The following is a 17,245-nucleotide window of genomic DNA, read 5'->3' as shown; positions in this document are numbered from 1 at the left end:
CTTCCGATATCCAAACATAGGCTTTCAATATATCAATCTTCATGTCTCGACCATTTCGAGACTCCTCGTCATGTCCTTGATCACATCCGAGACTCCGAACAACCTTCGGTACATCAAAACATATAAACTCATAATATAACTTTCATCGAAACGTTAAGCGTGCGGACCCTACGGGTTCGAGAACTATGTAGACATGACCGAGACACGTCTCCGGTCAATAACCAATAGTGGAACCTGGATGCTCATATTGGCTCCTACATATTCTACGAAGATCTTTATCGGTCAAACCGCATAACAACATACGTTGTTCCCTTTGTCATCGGTATGTTACTTGCCCGAGATTCGATCGTCGGTATCTCAATACCTAGTTCAATCTCATTATCGACAAGTCTCTTTACTCGTTCCGTAATACATCATCCCGCAACTAACTCATTAGTTGCAATGCTTGCAAGGCTTAAGTGATGTGCATTACCGAGAGGGCCCAGAGATACCTCTCCGACAATCGGAGTGACAAATCCTAATCTCGAAATACGCCAACCCAACATGTACCTTTGGAGACACCTGTAGAGCTCCTTTATAATCACCCAGTTATGTTGTGACGTTTGGTAGCACACAAAGTGTTCCTCCGGCAAACGGGAGTTGCATAATATCATAGTCATAGGAACATGTATAAGTCATGAAGAAAGCAATAGCAACATACTAAACGATCAGGTGCTAAGCTAACGGAATGGGTCATGTCAATCACATCATTCTCCTAATGATGTGATCTCGTTAATCAAATGACAACTCATGTCTATGGCTAGGAAACATAACCATCTTTGATCAACAAGCTAGTCAAGTAGAGGCATACTAGTGACACTTTGTTTGTCTATGTATTCACACATGTATTATGTTTCCGGTTATACAATTCTAGCATGAATAATAAACATTTATCATGATATAAGGAAATAAATAATAACTTTATTATTGCCTCTAGGGCATATTTCCTTCAATTAACCCCACAACTGTTTGAATCTGTGCGAAGCCACGCCATGAAGACATACGCAATCTATGGAATGCTAATAGAAGACCTACAACTAGCCCTCAAAGGCCCCTCCATGCGCCACCGGCCGGGCAAAGACCGTGCTGCGACAAATCTGGACGGGACGCTAGATCCGCGGCCACCGCTGCCACCCATCACCAGGCAAAGCAGCACACACCCTCCCAGCCATGGAGGCGAGGGCCACCGCCGCATAGCCAAGGCTGCCGCCCTGACTGCCTCACACAACCACCCCACTTGAGCCGCCTTAGGAGAACCCACCGCGAACCGCCTGCCCGAGCTCCTACGGCACCGGGCCCGCCGCCACCTCGGCCAACGCACGCGGTAGTGGTGGCAAGGGATCTGGCAAGGTGGAGGATACCGGCACGAGGGTTGGAACCCCGGGCGTCGCCCCGGGGAGGTGGCGCAAAGGGGGGACTCTTGCCCTTTATTGATCAAACTTGCAAAACCGGTATGACAAACTTAGTCAAGCTTAGTCTCAAATCAAACAGCCCTGTAATCCCCATGTTTTACCGTACCAAGCTCGTGTCACGGACAGTCAGAACCAAGCGACGACAAGCAGGTGGGGGCGGCTGCGTCCAATGAAGGGAGGAGGGGATCAAATGAGTTGGTTGTAGCCTAAGGCCAACTCCACCGCGTGACCCCAAACGGACATCCGTTTTGTCCGTTTTTCTGATCGTTTGGGTAGGGCAATAGGATCGTGTCAGGGCCTGTCCTGGGATGCGGTGGTCGTGCGCCCAACGCACGGACGCATCTCGGCTGCATCCTGTCCGCATACTTTCTGTATGCAAGCCCTTAAACTTTTTGTCATCATTCATTCTTGGTACATGGGAATGCATAACCAAATTTTGACTAGAAAAAAGCAAGACCAAAGAAAACAAGAACCACAAGAATACATTTTAGAAGATATCCAACTTTTTCATAATTGCTCCTGTAAGTTGGATTAGTGCCTTCTCGATGCATTCATTGTTGATCTGCAGAGGAGCCGCCTTCATCTTGCGTGTTTCTTTTTTCTTCGAGTCTAAAGAAGTAGAGGTTGCTTCCTCGCATCTAGTCTCGTGTCTAGCCTCTAATCTAGTAACAAGTGCACTTGTCTCATCTACAACCTCTATGCTAGCTAAAAGTGCACGAACATCTACTAAATTGCGCTCTATCAATATATCGATGTACTCTTTTTCCCAATACCAAAACTTGCATCCATTCTACACAACAAAATTTGAAGTTAGCACAACTAGTCAAATCTAGAGGACAAACCAAAGCTAAAAAAAGCACATACCCCATCGTTTAAGCACTTGATGAACACCCATCCGAGATGTTCCGGCGTTGTAGACACGCGGCGCACGACCTTCTTTACGCAGTGGTCACACTTAGCGGCAACGGTGCGCCGACGAGCTTTTAGGCTAGCACCGAGCCCGGCCGACTTCCATTCGTGTATCTGCCGGCGGACCACGAACGGTGTAGATCCGAGCGGCTAGAGGAGGAGCCACTGCCTGCATGTGGCCTTGCGGCCCTGCCATGGCCTTCCGTCCCGGTGTCAGGCCAGTCCATGTGAAAGTGCAACTATCCCTAGGTGGTTTTGGAAATTCATAACAACATATAGCTCGTTGAGCTAATGCTATTCCAAGATGATTATTTCAGGAAAGCTCAATGATTGGCATGGCATGGATGGTGAAAGTGGAACCCTCAAAATGCTAAGGACAAAGGATTGGCTCAAGCTCAAAAGCTCAAGACTCTTCATTTTATATTTTAGTGATCCAAGATCACATTGAGTCTTTAGGAAAAGCCAATACTATCAAGGAGGGATGAGGTGTTGCTTAATGAGCCTCTTGCTTCATGTGCTTAGTGATATGCTCCAAAACCCTCAACTACTTTCCCATATCCACATATGACCTAAACCCTAAGCCAAACTTGGTCCTACCGATTCTTTCTATCCGGCGCCACCGAGTTTCACTTGTCATAAGCCACTGCCAAACCCTAGCAATTCGGTTCTACCGGTAGGGATCTCGGTCTCACCGAGATGGGATTGCAAACTCTCTGTTTCCCTTTCGTAACATTTCGGTCTCACCGAAAGAGCAAATCGGTCCCACCGAGATTGCAATGTAAATTCAGTGTTTCTTTTTTGTAACTTTTCGGTCTCACCGAAAGAGCAAATCGGTCCCACCAAGTTTGCCTGACCAACTCTCTGGTTAGCTAATTACCAAAATCGGTCTCACCGAGTTTGTGTAATCGGTCTCACCGAGATTACGTTATGCCCAAACCCTAACCATATCGGTCCTACCGAGTTGCATGTCAGTCCCACCGAAAATCTCTAACAGTCACTAGGTTTACCTTTTCGGTTCGACCGAGTTTGTTGATTCGGTCCCACCGAGATTGGAAAACTGTGTGTAACGGTTGGACTTTGTGTGGAGGCTATATATACCCCTCCACCTCCTCTTCATTCATGGAGAGAGCCATCAGAACACATACACAATTCCAACTCATATGTTCTGAGAGAGAACCACCTACTCATGTGTTGAGACCAAGATATTCCATTCCTACCATATGAATCTTGATCTCTAGCCTTCCCCAAGTTGCTTTCCACTCAAATCTTCTTTCCACAAAATCCAAATCCTATGAGAGAGAGTTGAGTGTTGGGGAGACTATCATTTGAAGCACAAGAGCAAGGAGTTCATTACCTACACACCATTTGTTACTTCTTGGAGAGTGGTGTCTCCTAGATTGGCTAGGTGTCACTTGGGAGCCTCCGACAAGATTGTGGAGTTGAACCAAGGAGTTTGTAAGGGCAAGGAGATCGCCTACTTCGTGAAGATCTACTGCTAGTGAGGCAAGTCCTTCGTGGGCGATGGCCATGGTGGGATAGACAAGGTTGCTTCTTCGTGGACCCTTTGTGGGTGGTTGCTTCTTCGTGGACCCTTCATGGGTGGAGCCCTCCGTGGACTCGCGCAACCGTTACCCTTCGTGGGTTGAAGTCTCCATCAACGTGGATGTAGGATAGCACCACCTATCCGAACCACGGGAAAAACATCCGTGTCTCCAATTGCGTTTGAATTCTCCAAACCCTTCCCTTTACATTCTTGCAAGTTGCATGCTTTACTTTCCGCTGCCAATATACTCTTTGCATGCTTGCTTGAATTGTGTGATGGTTGCTTGACTTGTCCTACAATAGCTAAAATCTGCCAAGAACTAAAATTGGGAAAAGGTTAAGTTTTTATTTGGTCAAGTAGTCTAATCACCCCCCTCTAGACATACTTTCGATCCTACAAGTGGTATTAGAGCTTTGGTCTCCATTTGCTTTGATCTCCATAGCTTTTGGTGGTTATAGCCTTGGTTTCACAACCTAGGAGAGTATGGCGTCTAGCGAGGGAAATTATCACCGTAGAGGTCCTTACTTTGATGGTACTAATTTTGCTAGTTGGAAGCATAAAATGAAAATGCATATTCTTGGACATAACCCCGCCGTTTGGGCTATTGTGTGTGTTGGTTTGCCAGGTGACTTCTTTGATGGGAAAGAACCAAACCGTGAAGCTACCGCGGATGAGTTGAAGATGTTGCAATACAATGCTCAAGCTTGTGATATTCTCTTCAACGGATTGTGCCCCGAAGAATTCAACAAAATCAGCCGTCTTGAGAATGCAAAGGAAATTTGGGACACTTTGATTGATATGCACGAAGGTACCGACTCCGTCAAGGAATCCAAGTTGGATGTGCTTCAAAGTCAACTTGACAAGTTCAAAATGAAGGATGGTGAAGGTGTCGCTGAAATGTACTCTAGGCTTGCTCTCATCACAAATGAGATTGCCGGCTTAGGAAGTGAAGAGATGACCGATAGATTCATCATCAAGAAGATTCTAAGAGCCTTGGATGGAAAATATGATACCGTGTGCACATTGATCCAAATGATTCCCAATTACAAAGATCTCAAGCCAACGGAGGTGATTGGAAGAATTGTTGCTCATGAGATGTCACTTAAGGATAAAGAGGAACTTCACAACAAATCAAGTGGTGCCTACAAAGCCTCATGTGAAGCCCCTACATCATCAAGTGAGAAACAAAACTTCAATGAAGAATTAAGCTTAATGGTGAAGAACTTCAACAAGTTCTACAAGAGTAGAAGCAAAGATAGAAGCTTCAAGTCAAGGTCCTACAATGACAAAAGATATTCTAGTCGAGAGCGAAACTGCTACAGTTGTGGAAGACCCGGACACTATTCCAATGAGTGTACGACTCCCTACAAGAGAAGAGAAGATTTTCCAAAAAGAAGAAGCAAAGAATCACCACCAAGAGAGAGAAGGAGTAGAGATGATTGTTATGAACGAAGATACTCACGGAGAAGCAAGGATTCGGAAAGGAAGGAAAAATCATCAAGGAGCTACACAAAACGAAGACATCAAGCTCATGTTGGTGAATGGGTATCCGGCTCCGACTCCGACAGCCACTCCGAGAGAAGTTATCACTCCGACTCCGAAGATACTCAAGATGAAGGTGTTGCCGGTCTAGCACTTGTGTCAACCAACTCCTACGACATATTTGACTCACCAAATGAAGGAATTGGAAGATGCTTCATGGCCAAAGGTCCTAAGGTAACACACCCCGAGTATGTTGATTTCAATAGTGATGAAGATGACTTGTTAGGTGATGATTTGCTTGTTGACAACTCTAGTGATGAATACTATGATGAAACGTCAATTAATCATGCTAATCAAGATAAAACGAATGACAATGATAAGGAGAAGATTGAGGCTCTAACTAAAGAACTAAACACTCTTAAGTTAGCTCATGAAACTATCTTCGAAGATCATCGAGAACTTTTAAGAGCTCATGAGAAATTACGCTTTGAAAAGCTCAATCTTGAGCAAGAGCATGAGTTCTTAAAAGCAATCAATGATGATCTCCGCAAGAAAAGTTCTTCTTACATTACCAAGCGTTTACTCTTATCCACTTACATGCCTCAAGTCAAGTCTAGTAACAAGAACAAGAAAGATTCTTCCTCTAGCAGTAACAATGATCATGCTAAATCCAATATTGTTGCTTCTAGTAGTTCTCTTGATTCCACTAATGATTCTCTTAGCCAAGTTACACTTGAGCAAGAAAATAGCTTATTGAAGGAAATTATAGAGAAAGGAGTGTACAAAAGCCTTGCCGGGAGTAAGCAATTCGAGGAAATTGTGCGCAAGCAAGGAATGCACCGGAAGAATCAAGGTGTTGGTTTTGAACGAAAGTTCAATGCCAATGGAGTTGAGTGGGAAGAAGATCAATACCCCAAGACAAAGTTTGTTCCTCAACAAGAGAAGTATGATACTTCTTTCAAGGGGACACAAGCTCAAGATGATCTTCCACCACAAGACTACAAGCAAAAAGGCAAGGACAAGCTTCAAGAGGAAATTGATGCATTTGAAGAAGCTCCCAAGACCTTAGTCAAGTGGATTCCCAAGACTACTTCAAGTTCCACTTCATCAAGTACGACTACAACTCCAAGGATTCCCATCAAGATGGTGTGGATCCAGAAGAAGAAGAACTAGAGAGTTCTTGAGGGTGACTCCGCCAACATACTTCACTCTTATCATTTTGGCAAGAACAAGTGCAATCAACTTCCACATATTGCACTAGTTCAAGGAGTCACAAACCCTCTTATTGGTAAGACAAGGGACAAGGTAACTTAAAAGTTTTCATGGACATCATCTTGTGTGTGCATCACTCTATGTCTATGGATATCCTTGTTTGTTCCTTGTGGGACTAACCCATGTAGGTATTGAAAGTGCAATTCACTCAAATGGATAGCTCCAAGTGATCTACATCTACATTGAGCATCCACATCTTCAACATCTACATGAAGTCATCATCGACAAAACCCGAGGTTAGTTCATCCCTCTAAGGGGGGATATCACATATAGGGGGAGCTTTACTCTAAGACTTGAGCTAAAGCAACTCTAAAGATGTGAACACAACAATGCTTTATGTAAAAGTGGTAACCCCACTTGAGCTTAAACGATGAGTATGACCTATGATCAAGTGTTCTCACTTGACTTCTAAGTCAATATACTCATATATAGATGACCTTGTCATCGCAAATTGCTTGATAGATGCTAGAATTGGTTGTGCATGCCTTGTCACATATTTCATTTGCCACCTTATTGTGTGAGCATGCTGATTGCATATTTTACTCATTCGAGGACATCCACTTGTTGTTTTGATTGTTTGGTTTTATTTCCTTTTGCCAAGTGGATGGACAAGAATGCCTAAGAACCTCCTCTAGCTATCTATGCTTTTCTCGTCTCAAACTCTATTCATGCTACATCACAAAATTTGATCAAGTCAGATTCGAACCACTCTGTGTGAGGAGCGCTCGGAGTCCCCGATTCGTCATAGACTTAAACTTCCAAAACCTCTTTATGATTCTCGGTCTGACCGATACCCCACTTTCGGTCCTACCGAGATCATTAAGTTGATCTAGGTTTTCAATCTCGGTGCAACCGATTTGAACCTTTCGGTCACACCGAGTTGCAACAACTATATACAGTTTTGCATCTCGGTGCCATCGAGTTGTTCCACTCGGTCACACCGACAGGGTCGGGCTATATATAGTCACGGGCAAAAATTTGGAAATTTCTCCGAACCCCTTCGCCCGCGCGATAGCCTGCTCTGCCAACTTGGTCTCCGGATCGTCTCCTCGCCGCCAGCCGCCTCCAGTCGCTGGTCTCCGTCGCCATCAACGGAATTCAACCCCGCCGTTGCCGCCGTAGCGAGTCTCCGCCGAACTAGGCTATGGACTCGATCACAGTGCTATTCCCCATCCGATTCCTAGCACATTGTGTTTTTAATGATTCTTGCCACGATTGAAACACTCCTATCCAGTCAATGCGTTCGTAGATTAGTTTTGATTCAAAAAATTTAGGGTTAGGTTTCCGCCGAAACCATCTCGGACCCACCGAGTTGAAAAACTCGGTCCCACCGATTTGGCTTATGCCATTGCACAAGTGAGACTCGGTCTGACCAAGAATTACTTATCGGTGTGACCGATTTTGGAACTTTGTGAAACTCTAGCAGTCTCGGTGCCACCGAACTGTGACTCGGTCTGACCGAGTTCACTAGTTTAGGTTCCAAAACTACTTCGGTATCACCGAGTTTAAAAATCGGTAGATCCGAGATGATTTCAGTGGGAAACTAAAACTAAGTTTTTGGATCATTCTTTTGCAAAAATCTCCGCATTTTGTGATGCTCATCTATTCTACCTCATCTATAAACTATTCACAGGGTCAGCAGTCAGAGTTTGCATCATGTCAGACCAAAGTGATAGCCAGAACTTGTCAGAGCAGCAAGTGCAGATGAGTGAGGGCACTAGTCCCTCCAGCTCTTCAGATGATGGCAGCAGGAGCACCCCAAGCAATTTGCCAAAAGCTGCCACCAGACAAAGGAAGAAAAGAACTTCAGATTCTGAGGATGAAGATTATGTGGCAGAGGGAGAGGAAGCAACTTCCAAGAGAGTTGAGTCAGCACAGGGCACAAAGCCAGGATTGAAAATCAAAAGGCCAGCAGGTAGGCAGCCTATGCCAAAGGCCAGAGCCTCAACTCAGATTCCTGAAAAGCCTGCAACCATAGAGCCAGTTGTTGCTGAAGGCAAGAAAAGAAAGGAAAGGGTGAAGAAAACCGTAGCCAGAGTGCTTGGAAAAGCTTCCATCATGGAAGAAGAGGAAGAAGAAGAGGTAGCTGCACCAGCACCTAAGGCACCCAAGCTGATGGGTGATGCCATAAGATCAGGGGTAGCTGCTTCCAAGGCCAAGCCAGCTCCAAAGCCAAAACCAAAAAGGAATACAAGAAGCATCCCAGCTACTGAGAAGAACAAGGCCCCAGTGCCTGACACTGCAGAAGACGATGAAGAGCAAGTTCTCAGAAAACTCAAGCCCAAGATCCCAGACCACAACGATGCTCATCCTGTGGCTGAGGATATGAAGCTCAGGAGAGACTCAGGGCTGAGGAAGTGGAGAGAAGTAGACCCGTATGCTTCAAGGAGAAGGACTGCAGTTGACTACAGGTTTCACACCAAGGAGCAGCAAGATTTTTATGAGACAGTGCTGCTAGACAAGAAGCCAATAGTCTGTGACATGAGATGGGTCGATTGGCAATACATCAAGGACAACGAAGAGTACTACCCTGGAGTGCAGGACAGCTTCAAGGCATGTGGAGTAGAGGACTTTGTTGGGCAGAAGCTCACAAAGTGGAACGAGGAGCTTATCATGCAGTTCTACTCCACAGCACATTTTTATCCAGATGGTAGGATAATTTGGATGTCAGAAGGTACGAGGTACCAGTCTACAGTTGCTGAATGGGCTCAGCTGATCAATGCCCCAGAAGAGCATGAGGATGACTTGGACATTTATGCCAAGAAGAAGATAGACCACAAATCTATGTCCAACATGTACAAGGAGATTCCAAATGAAGCACTTGACACTTTCAAGTTTGGCTCAGTACACTATCTTCTGTCAGGGCTGCCAACAATCAATTGGATACTAAGGCACACCTTGTTGCCCAAGTCAGGTGATCACAAGATGATCAGAGGCCATGCAATCAACTTTCTACATATATTTGATGTGCCACAGAAGTTCAAGGTGATGAGCCTCATGGTAGAGACCATCAAGAGGACTGCAGCAGACCAGAAGAGGAGTTGTGGATATGCCCCACAGATTCAGGAGCTCATCAACTCTAAGATGGGCACGAGCATATACTTATTGGACAAGGAACACCTACTCATCCGTCCAGATTTTGAAGATAATCAAGTTGTTATGACTGAGAATGAACCATCGTCTGCACAAGCACAAGCAAAGAAGGAGAAGGCAAGAAAGGAGAAAGCTGCCAAGATGCCAACTCAAGAGGAGGCATCTGAGTATTTCTTGAAAACCAAACAAGAGCAGCTTGGTTACTTGATTGCATCCACACTGAGGATTGAGTAAGGACTGGCCACCCTCACTCAGAATCAGCAGAGCTTAAAGAGGATCATGGAACAAAAGTTCTATGACTTGGATGTCAAAGTGACAGAGATTCAGTCTGCAGTGGAGCAGCTCCAGGATGACATGCAGGAGAGGAGAGGCAAGACTACAACTGATGCCTTTGCCAGAGTGCCACGAGGTCCGAGGTCGTCTGCAGTGCCAGTTGCTGACACCAGAGCCACCACTTCTGCACCAGCTACAGCTTCAGTTCCACCAGCTCCAGCATCTACTTCAGCCTCGACTCCGACCACGTCTATAGAAGGCTTCGTCCTTGGAGTGCTCCGGACTCCACCACCACCTGAAGATCAAGCCTGAGTGTCGACTTAGCACTATGCATTTTCTAGGAACTTTTTGGTAACTTGTTGCCAAAGGGGGAGAAAATGTATAGATCATAGGCTTCGAGAGAGAGTGTTGCTTTTTTCTCTCTTGCTTTATTTGGTGGTTTTTCGAACTTTGTTTGCTTTTGAGTGCTTGAGATACATGTCATTGCTTGTGAGACATTGATGATCATGTGTTTGATCATAAGCTACACTTAATGCTTGCTTAATATTATCATCTTATCTATCTTATGTGATCATTCACTATTTTTGGTGATGAGTGCATGTATTTCATTCTTATCATTTTAAGCGCTCCACCAAGATGTATGTGACATGGAAGAGTAACCCATGACTCTAACTCTTTGTGCATTTGCAGTCCAAAGCAAATTTTAAATATGCACAAATTTAGGGGGAGCTCTTACTTGTCACATACTTCTCAAAGCGACGATATATTTCATGCTTATTATCATTTGTCGAAGCTTTGATCTATATGTTGTCATCAATTACCAAAAAGGAGGAGATTGAAAGTGCAACTATCCCTAGGTGGTTTTGGAAATTCATAACAACATATAGCTCATTGAGCTAATGCTATTCCAAGATGATTATTTCAGGAAAGCTCAATGATTGGCATGGCATGGATGGTGAAAGTGGAACCCTCAAAATGCTAAGGACAAAGGATTGGCTCAAGCTCAAAAGCTCAAGACTCTTCATTTTATATTTTAGTGATCCAAGATCACATTGAGTCTTTAGGAAAAGCCAATACTATCAAGGAGGGATGAGGTGTTGCTTAATGAGCCTCTTGCTTCATGTGCTTAGTGATATGCTCCAAAACCCTCAACTACTTTCCCATATCCACATTGATCTAAACCCTAAGCCAAACTCGGTCCTACCAATTCTTTCTATCCGGCGCCATCGAGTTTCACTTGTCATAAGCCACTGCCAAACCCTAGCAATTCGGTTCTACCGATAGGGATCTCGGTCTCACCGAGATGGGATTGCAAACTCTCTGTTTCCCTTTCGTAACTTTTCGGTCTCACCAAAAGAGCGAATCGGTCCCACAGAGATTGCAATGTAAATTTAGTGTTTCCTTTTTGTAACTTTTCGGTCTCACCGAGATGGGATTGCAAACTCTCTGTTTCCCTTTCGTAACTTTTCGGTCTCACCAAAAGAGCGAATCGGTCCCACAGAGATTGCAATGTAAATTTAGTGTTTCCTTTTTGTAACTTTTCGGTCTCACCGAGATGGGATTGCAAACTCTCTGTTTCCCTTTCGTAACTTTTCGGTCTCACCAAAAGAGCGAATCGGTCCCACAGAGATTGCAATGTAAATTTAGTGTTTCCTTTTTGTAACTTTTCGGTCTCACCGAGATGGGATTGCAAACTCTCTGTTTCCCTTTCGTAACTTTTCGGTCTCACCAAAAGAGCGAATCGGTCCCACAGAGATTGCAATGTAAATTTAGTGTTTCCTTTTTGTAACTTTTCGGTCTCACCGAAAGAGCAAATCGGTCCCACCGAGTTTGCCTGACCAACTCTCTGGTTAGCTAATTACCAAAATCGGTCTCACCGAGTTTGTGTAATCGGTCTCACCGAGATTACGTTATGCCCAAATCCTAACCATATCGGTCCTACCGAGTTGCATGTCAGTCCCACCGAAAATCTCTAACGGTCACTAGGTTTACCTTTTCGGTCCGACCAAGTTTGTTGATTCGGTCCCACCGAGATTGGAAAACTGTGTGTAACGGTTGGATTTTGTGTGGAGGCTATATATACCCCTCCACCTCCTCTTCATTCATGGAGAGATCCATCAGAACACATACACAATTCCAACTCATATGTTCTGAGAGAGAACCACCTACTCATGTGTTGAGACCAAGATATTCCATTCCTACCATATGAATCTTGATCTCTAGCCTTCCCCAAGTTGCTTTCCACTCAAATCTTCTTTCCACAAAATCCAAATACTATGAGAGAGAGTTGAGTGTTGAGGAGACTGTCATTTGAAGCACAAGAGCAAGGAGTTCATTACCTACACACCATTTGTTACTTCTTGAAGAGTGGTGTCTCCTAGATTGACTAGGTGTCACTTGGGAGCCTCCGACAAGATTGTGGAGTTGAACCAAGGAGTTTGTAAGGGCAAGGAGATCGCCTACTTCGTGAAGATCTACCGCTAGTGAGGCAAGTCCTTCGTGGGCGATGGCCATGGTGGGATAGACAAGGTTGCTTCTTCGTGGACCCTTTGTGGGTGGTTGCTTCTTCGTGGACCCTTCGTGGGTGGAGCCCTCCGTGGACTCGCGCAACCGTTACCCTTCGTGGGTTGAAGTCTCCATCAACGTGGATGTAGGATAGCACCACCTATCCGAACCACGGGAAAAACATCCGTGTCTTCAATTGCGTTTGAATTCTCCAAACCCTTCCCTTTACATTCTTGCAAGTTGCATGCTTTACTTTCCGCTGCCAATATACTCTTTGCATGATTGCTTGAATTGTGTGATGGTTGCTTGACTTGTCCTACAATAGCTAAAATCTGTCAAGAACTAAAATTGGGAAAAGGTTAAGTTTTTATTTGGTCAAGTAGTCTAATCACCCCGCCTCTAGACATACTTTCGATCCTACACCATGGCGTGGCGCGGCCTCCCACAGCCGGGCGAGCTCAAGACCAACCGGATCCGGTCCAAATCCGGTCGGCGGGTGCGCAAAACAGGTGGCCGTGGTTGGGTAGCTCGGAGGCGCCGAGTGGAAGGGGCTAGGCGAGCGCGCGTCCGAGCTGCACAGCTACAATGGCAGCAGCAATGGCGGCGGCGGCGAGGGAAGAGTAGGGAAGAGTGGAGAAGAATGGAGGGTGTGCGGCCGGAGGGAGGGAGGGGGGCGGATAGAAAAAGACGCCCCTGTGCCACCGACGGGCGAGCCAGGGGAGCACACGCGCAGACGGCCCGCGCGTCCGTGTGATGTCTGTTTCACCCCAAAAGTGGCACAAACTTGGGCCGGAGATGGGTCGAAAGCGGACACAAAATGGACAAAAGCCCGTTTGCGCCTGGGCGCTGGGCCGTCTGATTCGTCCGTTTTACCCCAAACGGACGCGTGCGGACAAGATGAGGTCGCGTGGTGGAGTTGGACCTCAAGGCCGGACGTACAGTTATACACAACCACAATACACGAACTGTCCGTCACCGCGACAAGGATTCTCAGTCATGCTTTGCCGGCGATCCTGAGCAGAACATCGCAGAGCTCCCTGGTCTTGGAGAACATGGCCATGTGGTCGGCTCCGGCGATCTCCTCGGCCTCCGTGCCGGGGCTGAGGTCCACCATCCAGCGCTGCATCTCCTCGGAGAAGGAAGCGTCCTCCATGGCCACCACGTACACCTTCTTCACCGACGCGTAGTTGGCGTCCGTGAGCAGCGTCTCGTCCTTTACCATCGCGTCGTCCACGAACAGGCGGCCGGGTCTCACCAGCATCGTAGCCAGCGTCAGATCCTGCGTGCCGGCCACAAAACCAATGTCAGCATCTTGTATGCCGTAGGTAAAACCCATGTCAGCATCGAGGACTAGAACATCTGGGACGAAAAAGATTGAGTTCTTGTTACCTCAGCTGGGCTTCGATCGTACAGTTTTGCTGCCAATAATTTGGGGCCGAACACGAGAGCAGGTCGAGGGCCCTGACTCGTCTCCAGAACCATCCTCTCGCTGTCCATGAAAAATTCCGGCGTGGTTCTTCTGGAGAACTGGCAAGAGTCACCAGAAATTAGCCAAGTATCGATCGGTGTCAATGGAAAACTTGAGGTTTGCTTACCTCTTCCATGGTGACGCCCATGTGCCTGCCGACGCACGGCATGCACGCGTCGAGGAACACGGCCGCGGCGACCTTGCGCGGGAGCCTCTCCATGGCGAGCGCGACGTTGAGCCCGCCGAGGCTGTGCCCGACCAGGACCAGCCTCTCGCCGGCGGGCGCCGCGGCCACGGCGTCGAGCAGCGGCCGCGAGTAGTCCTCGAAGGACGCCACCTCGTCCATGCCCGCCGGGTGCACGCCCGACGCCGCCATGTCCAGCGCGGTGACACGGTGCCCCGCGGCGCGCAGCATCGGCACCAGCTTGTACCAGCACCACGCGCCGTGGCCTAGGCCGTGGACGAGGATGAAGTGATCGCCGCCGCCGCCGCTCCCCTCCATCGGATTTCACCTCCGATGAGAACGAGTGAGGGCGCTACGTTGCCGGCGCTCTGCGGCTCGTGGCTGCGGCTTCCGGATCTCTTTGCCGAGAGAGCAGTACTGTATCTCACTGGCATGTGAACGTGCCAATAGTAGTTTTGGACCATGCCAACCTGAGTGAAGCGTCGTCTTTCCAGTAAGTCAAAGCAGGTTTTGATTGTATCCCTTGAGTAGTGGACATCAGTGAGCAGTCCCTATGACAAGCGTCGTCTTACCACCTCACAATTTTGATCGTATCCCTTGAAAAGTACGGAGTATTTTGACACATGATAATGCACTTGTCTTCTTGTGATGCTTTGCTGAAGAAAATTCTAAAAATTTATGCTAAACATGTGGATTTTGAGGTATTTTCGACCAAATGCAATAAATATGAATGTTTAACTCTATCCATCGCTTTTTTTTTCAAACCGCGAGAAGCGATTTGTCTTGCCAATTAAATCTATTGTCAACTAACCAAAGGAAAAACTTAGAAGAAAGACTATAAGAAAATGAAGATTGCAACCGAACGCAAAGACACCACTCACTCGACATATTTCCACAGCAAGACAAAGTCGACACACACCACCGAGGAAAAGCTTCATGGAGCTGTCCACATGTGCCATCGGTATCATGTGTCTACCACGAGCCCACGGAATCCAAGCCAGCCACACACAACAAGGCGACTTTATGCAAGGAGGAAGATCACTGCAGGATTCAAAATATCAGAGAGAAGGTTCGTATCGGTTTGGTTTCAACATATTGGATGTTGGATATCGGGTGATATATGATAGGATATAAAACATATCTGGATTATTTTCATTACTCTTGATAAAAACATATCATGTTGTTTAGTTAAAACATGCATCATGCCAAAAAATGGATTTAAAGATTATTAACTTGTTAATTAATAAACTACTTAAGATAGATGCAGAAAATTCTTACTCTTAGATTGGAATCATGAGTCCCGCTTCAGTACAAATATATACTTCACCCAACCTCTAGGTTTACTTCCACCTGCTATAACCAACTAGGACAGCTCCCTTGTTATGTTGGTTACTTCATTTTTCTTCTTGTTGTGCATCTTCTCTGTCTGGTTTTCTTTTTCCTAGGGTTTTTGTTTGGCCTCTTTCTTCTTCTTCTTCTTCTTTTTTCACTTGTTAAAATTCATGAACATTTTCTTAAACTCGTGAAACTTTTTCAAATACAAGAACTTATTATTTGAATCCATGAACTTTTTATAAAATGAGTGAATGTTTTTCAATTTCGCAAAAAACCCAAATCGATGAACTTTTTTCAACTTTGAAACTTTTTCAAATTCGCGAACTTATTTGACAAATTCATGAAGTTTTTTTCAAAACAAAGATTTTTTTTTTCAAACTTGAGTACTTTTCTTGTCAGATTCGGGAACTTGTTTTCCAAATCGATGAACTTTTTCCAACTTTGTGAACTTTATTCAAGTTAGTGAACTTATTTGTCAAATAGATGAACTTTTTGTCAAACTTGTGATTTTTTTTTTCAATTTCAAGTTTTTCTTTCCAAATTCCTGAACTTTTTTATAAATGGATGAACGTATTTCAATTTCACAACTTTTTGTCAAATCCGTGAACTTATTTTCTAATTGATAAAGTTTTTTCAATTGCGATAACTTTATTCAAATTAGCGACTTATTTGTCAATCAATGAACTTTTCTCAAATTCGTGAACTTTTCTAACTAAATTTTGATTTTTTTTTTCAAATTGATGAACATTTTAAAGTTCATGATTTTTTTTCAAATTCGTGAAATAAAATAAATCAGTGAACTTTTTAAAATTTTCCGAACTAATTTATCAAATGCATGTACTTTTTTGAATTTAATAAAAATCTATAAACGTGTGAACTTTTTTAAAATCCATGAACTCTTTTTTAAAAGATTTAAAAACCATCAACCGTTTTCTTAGTTAACAAAATAACAGAAGAGAAAACCAAGAAGTGGAGGAGCGAGGTACTTGGGTTGTGGTCCACTAAGGCGGGCCATTTTATATATGCACGTTCAATATTTTTGGAATACATTATTAACATTTCATAAAACATACATTTTCTGAAGTGTACCTTTTTATACACATTGTATATGTCAAAGACATTTTTTATACGTGTTTAACATTTTCTAAATACATGATTAATATTTTTGAAAAGTTATTTCTTATGTCTATTTTTTCCATATACATGATACATTTTCTGCATACATCGGAAACTTTTTTCTAATATGAATTCAATATTTTCAAAATACATGATTAAGATTTTGAAGACATATGCTTTGATGTTTTACTTTTTCAAACACAATGTACATTTTTCTTATACATCGAAAACAGATTTTCTTAACACGTTTACCATAATGCATGACTATTTTTTTTCAAATGTTTTATGATTAAGACATATCTATTTTTAATATACATTTATAGAATATACGGATATATAAATAAAAGAAAAAAATGAAAGAAAAACCAAAAGAAAAAGAAAAGGCGTGGCTGTGAACTGTGGCACCTGCGCACTGGGCCGTCCAAGTCTCGTGGTCGACCAGGCGTAGCGTCCCTACGTCTCGCACTAAGCGAGAGATAGGTGCGCCCATGGTTTCCTATTTGATGCGTAAGTCGCGCCCTAGCGACCTAACGTGTAACCTGATGCGCCTTTTCTCAACGGTAAAAAAAGGAGAATGGTTAGGCTTTTCTTTTTTCAAGAAATTTTTTCGATCT

General features: G+C 44.6%; 1 protein-coding gene across 1 annotated transcript; it reads right to left on the bottom strand.

Moving 5' to 3' along the window:
• Positions 1-13,346: 13,346 nt before the first annotated feature.
• LOC125549111 (probable esterase PIR7A) lies at positions 13,347-14,661 on the bottom strand. Its single transcript, XM_048712598.1, has 3 exons — positions 14,124-14,661; positions 13,918-14,055; positions 13,347-13,807 (listed from the first exon to the last, which is right to left on the bottom strand). Exons 1-3 carry the CDS (start codon positions 14,496-14,498, stop codon positions 13,523-13,525), a joined length of 798 nt encoding a protein of 265 aa, XP_048568555.1. The 5' UTR covers positions 14,499-14,661; the 3' UTR covers positions 13,347-13,522.
• Between the last annotated feature and the right edge of the window lie 2,584 nt (positions 14,662-17,245).

This window comes from Triticum urartu, chromosome 3 (genome assembly GCF_003073215.2).
Source record: "Triticum urartu cultivar G1812 chromosome 3, Tu2.1, whole genome shotgun sequence".
Lineage (NCBI taxonomy): Eukaryota > Viridiplantae > Streptophyta > Magnoliopsida > Poales > Poaceae > Triticum > Triticum urartu.
The sequence above is the reverse complement of the archived record's forward strand: the minus strand, read 5'-3'. Positions and strand labels throughout refer to the sequence as shown.

Coding starts and splice junctions, on each gene's coding strand:
- LOC125549111 (XM_048712598.1), bottom strand. CDS start 14,498: ATGGAGGGGAGCGGCGGCGGCGGCGATCACTTCATCCTCGTCCACGGC. Junction 14,056..14,123: donor TGGGCGTCACCATGGAAGAG/GTAAGCAAACCT, acceptor GACTCTTGCCAG/TTCTCCAGAAGAACCACGCC. Junction 13,808..13,917: donor ACGATCGAAGCCCAGCTGAG/GTAACAAGAACT, acceptor GCCGGCACGCAG/GATCTGACGCTGGCTACGAT.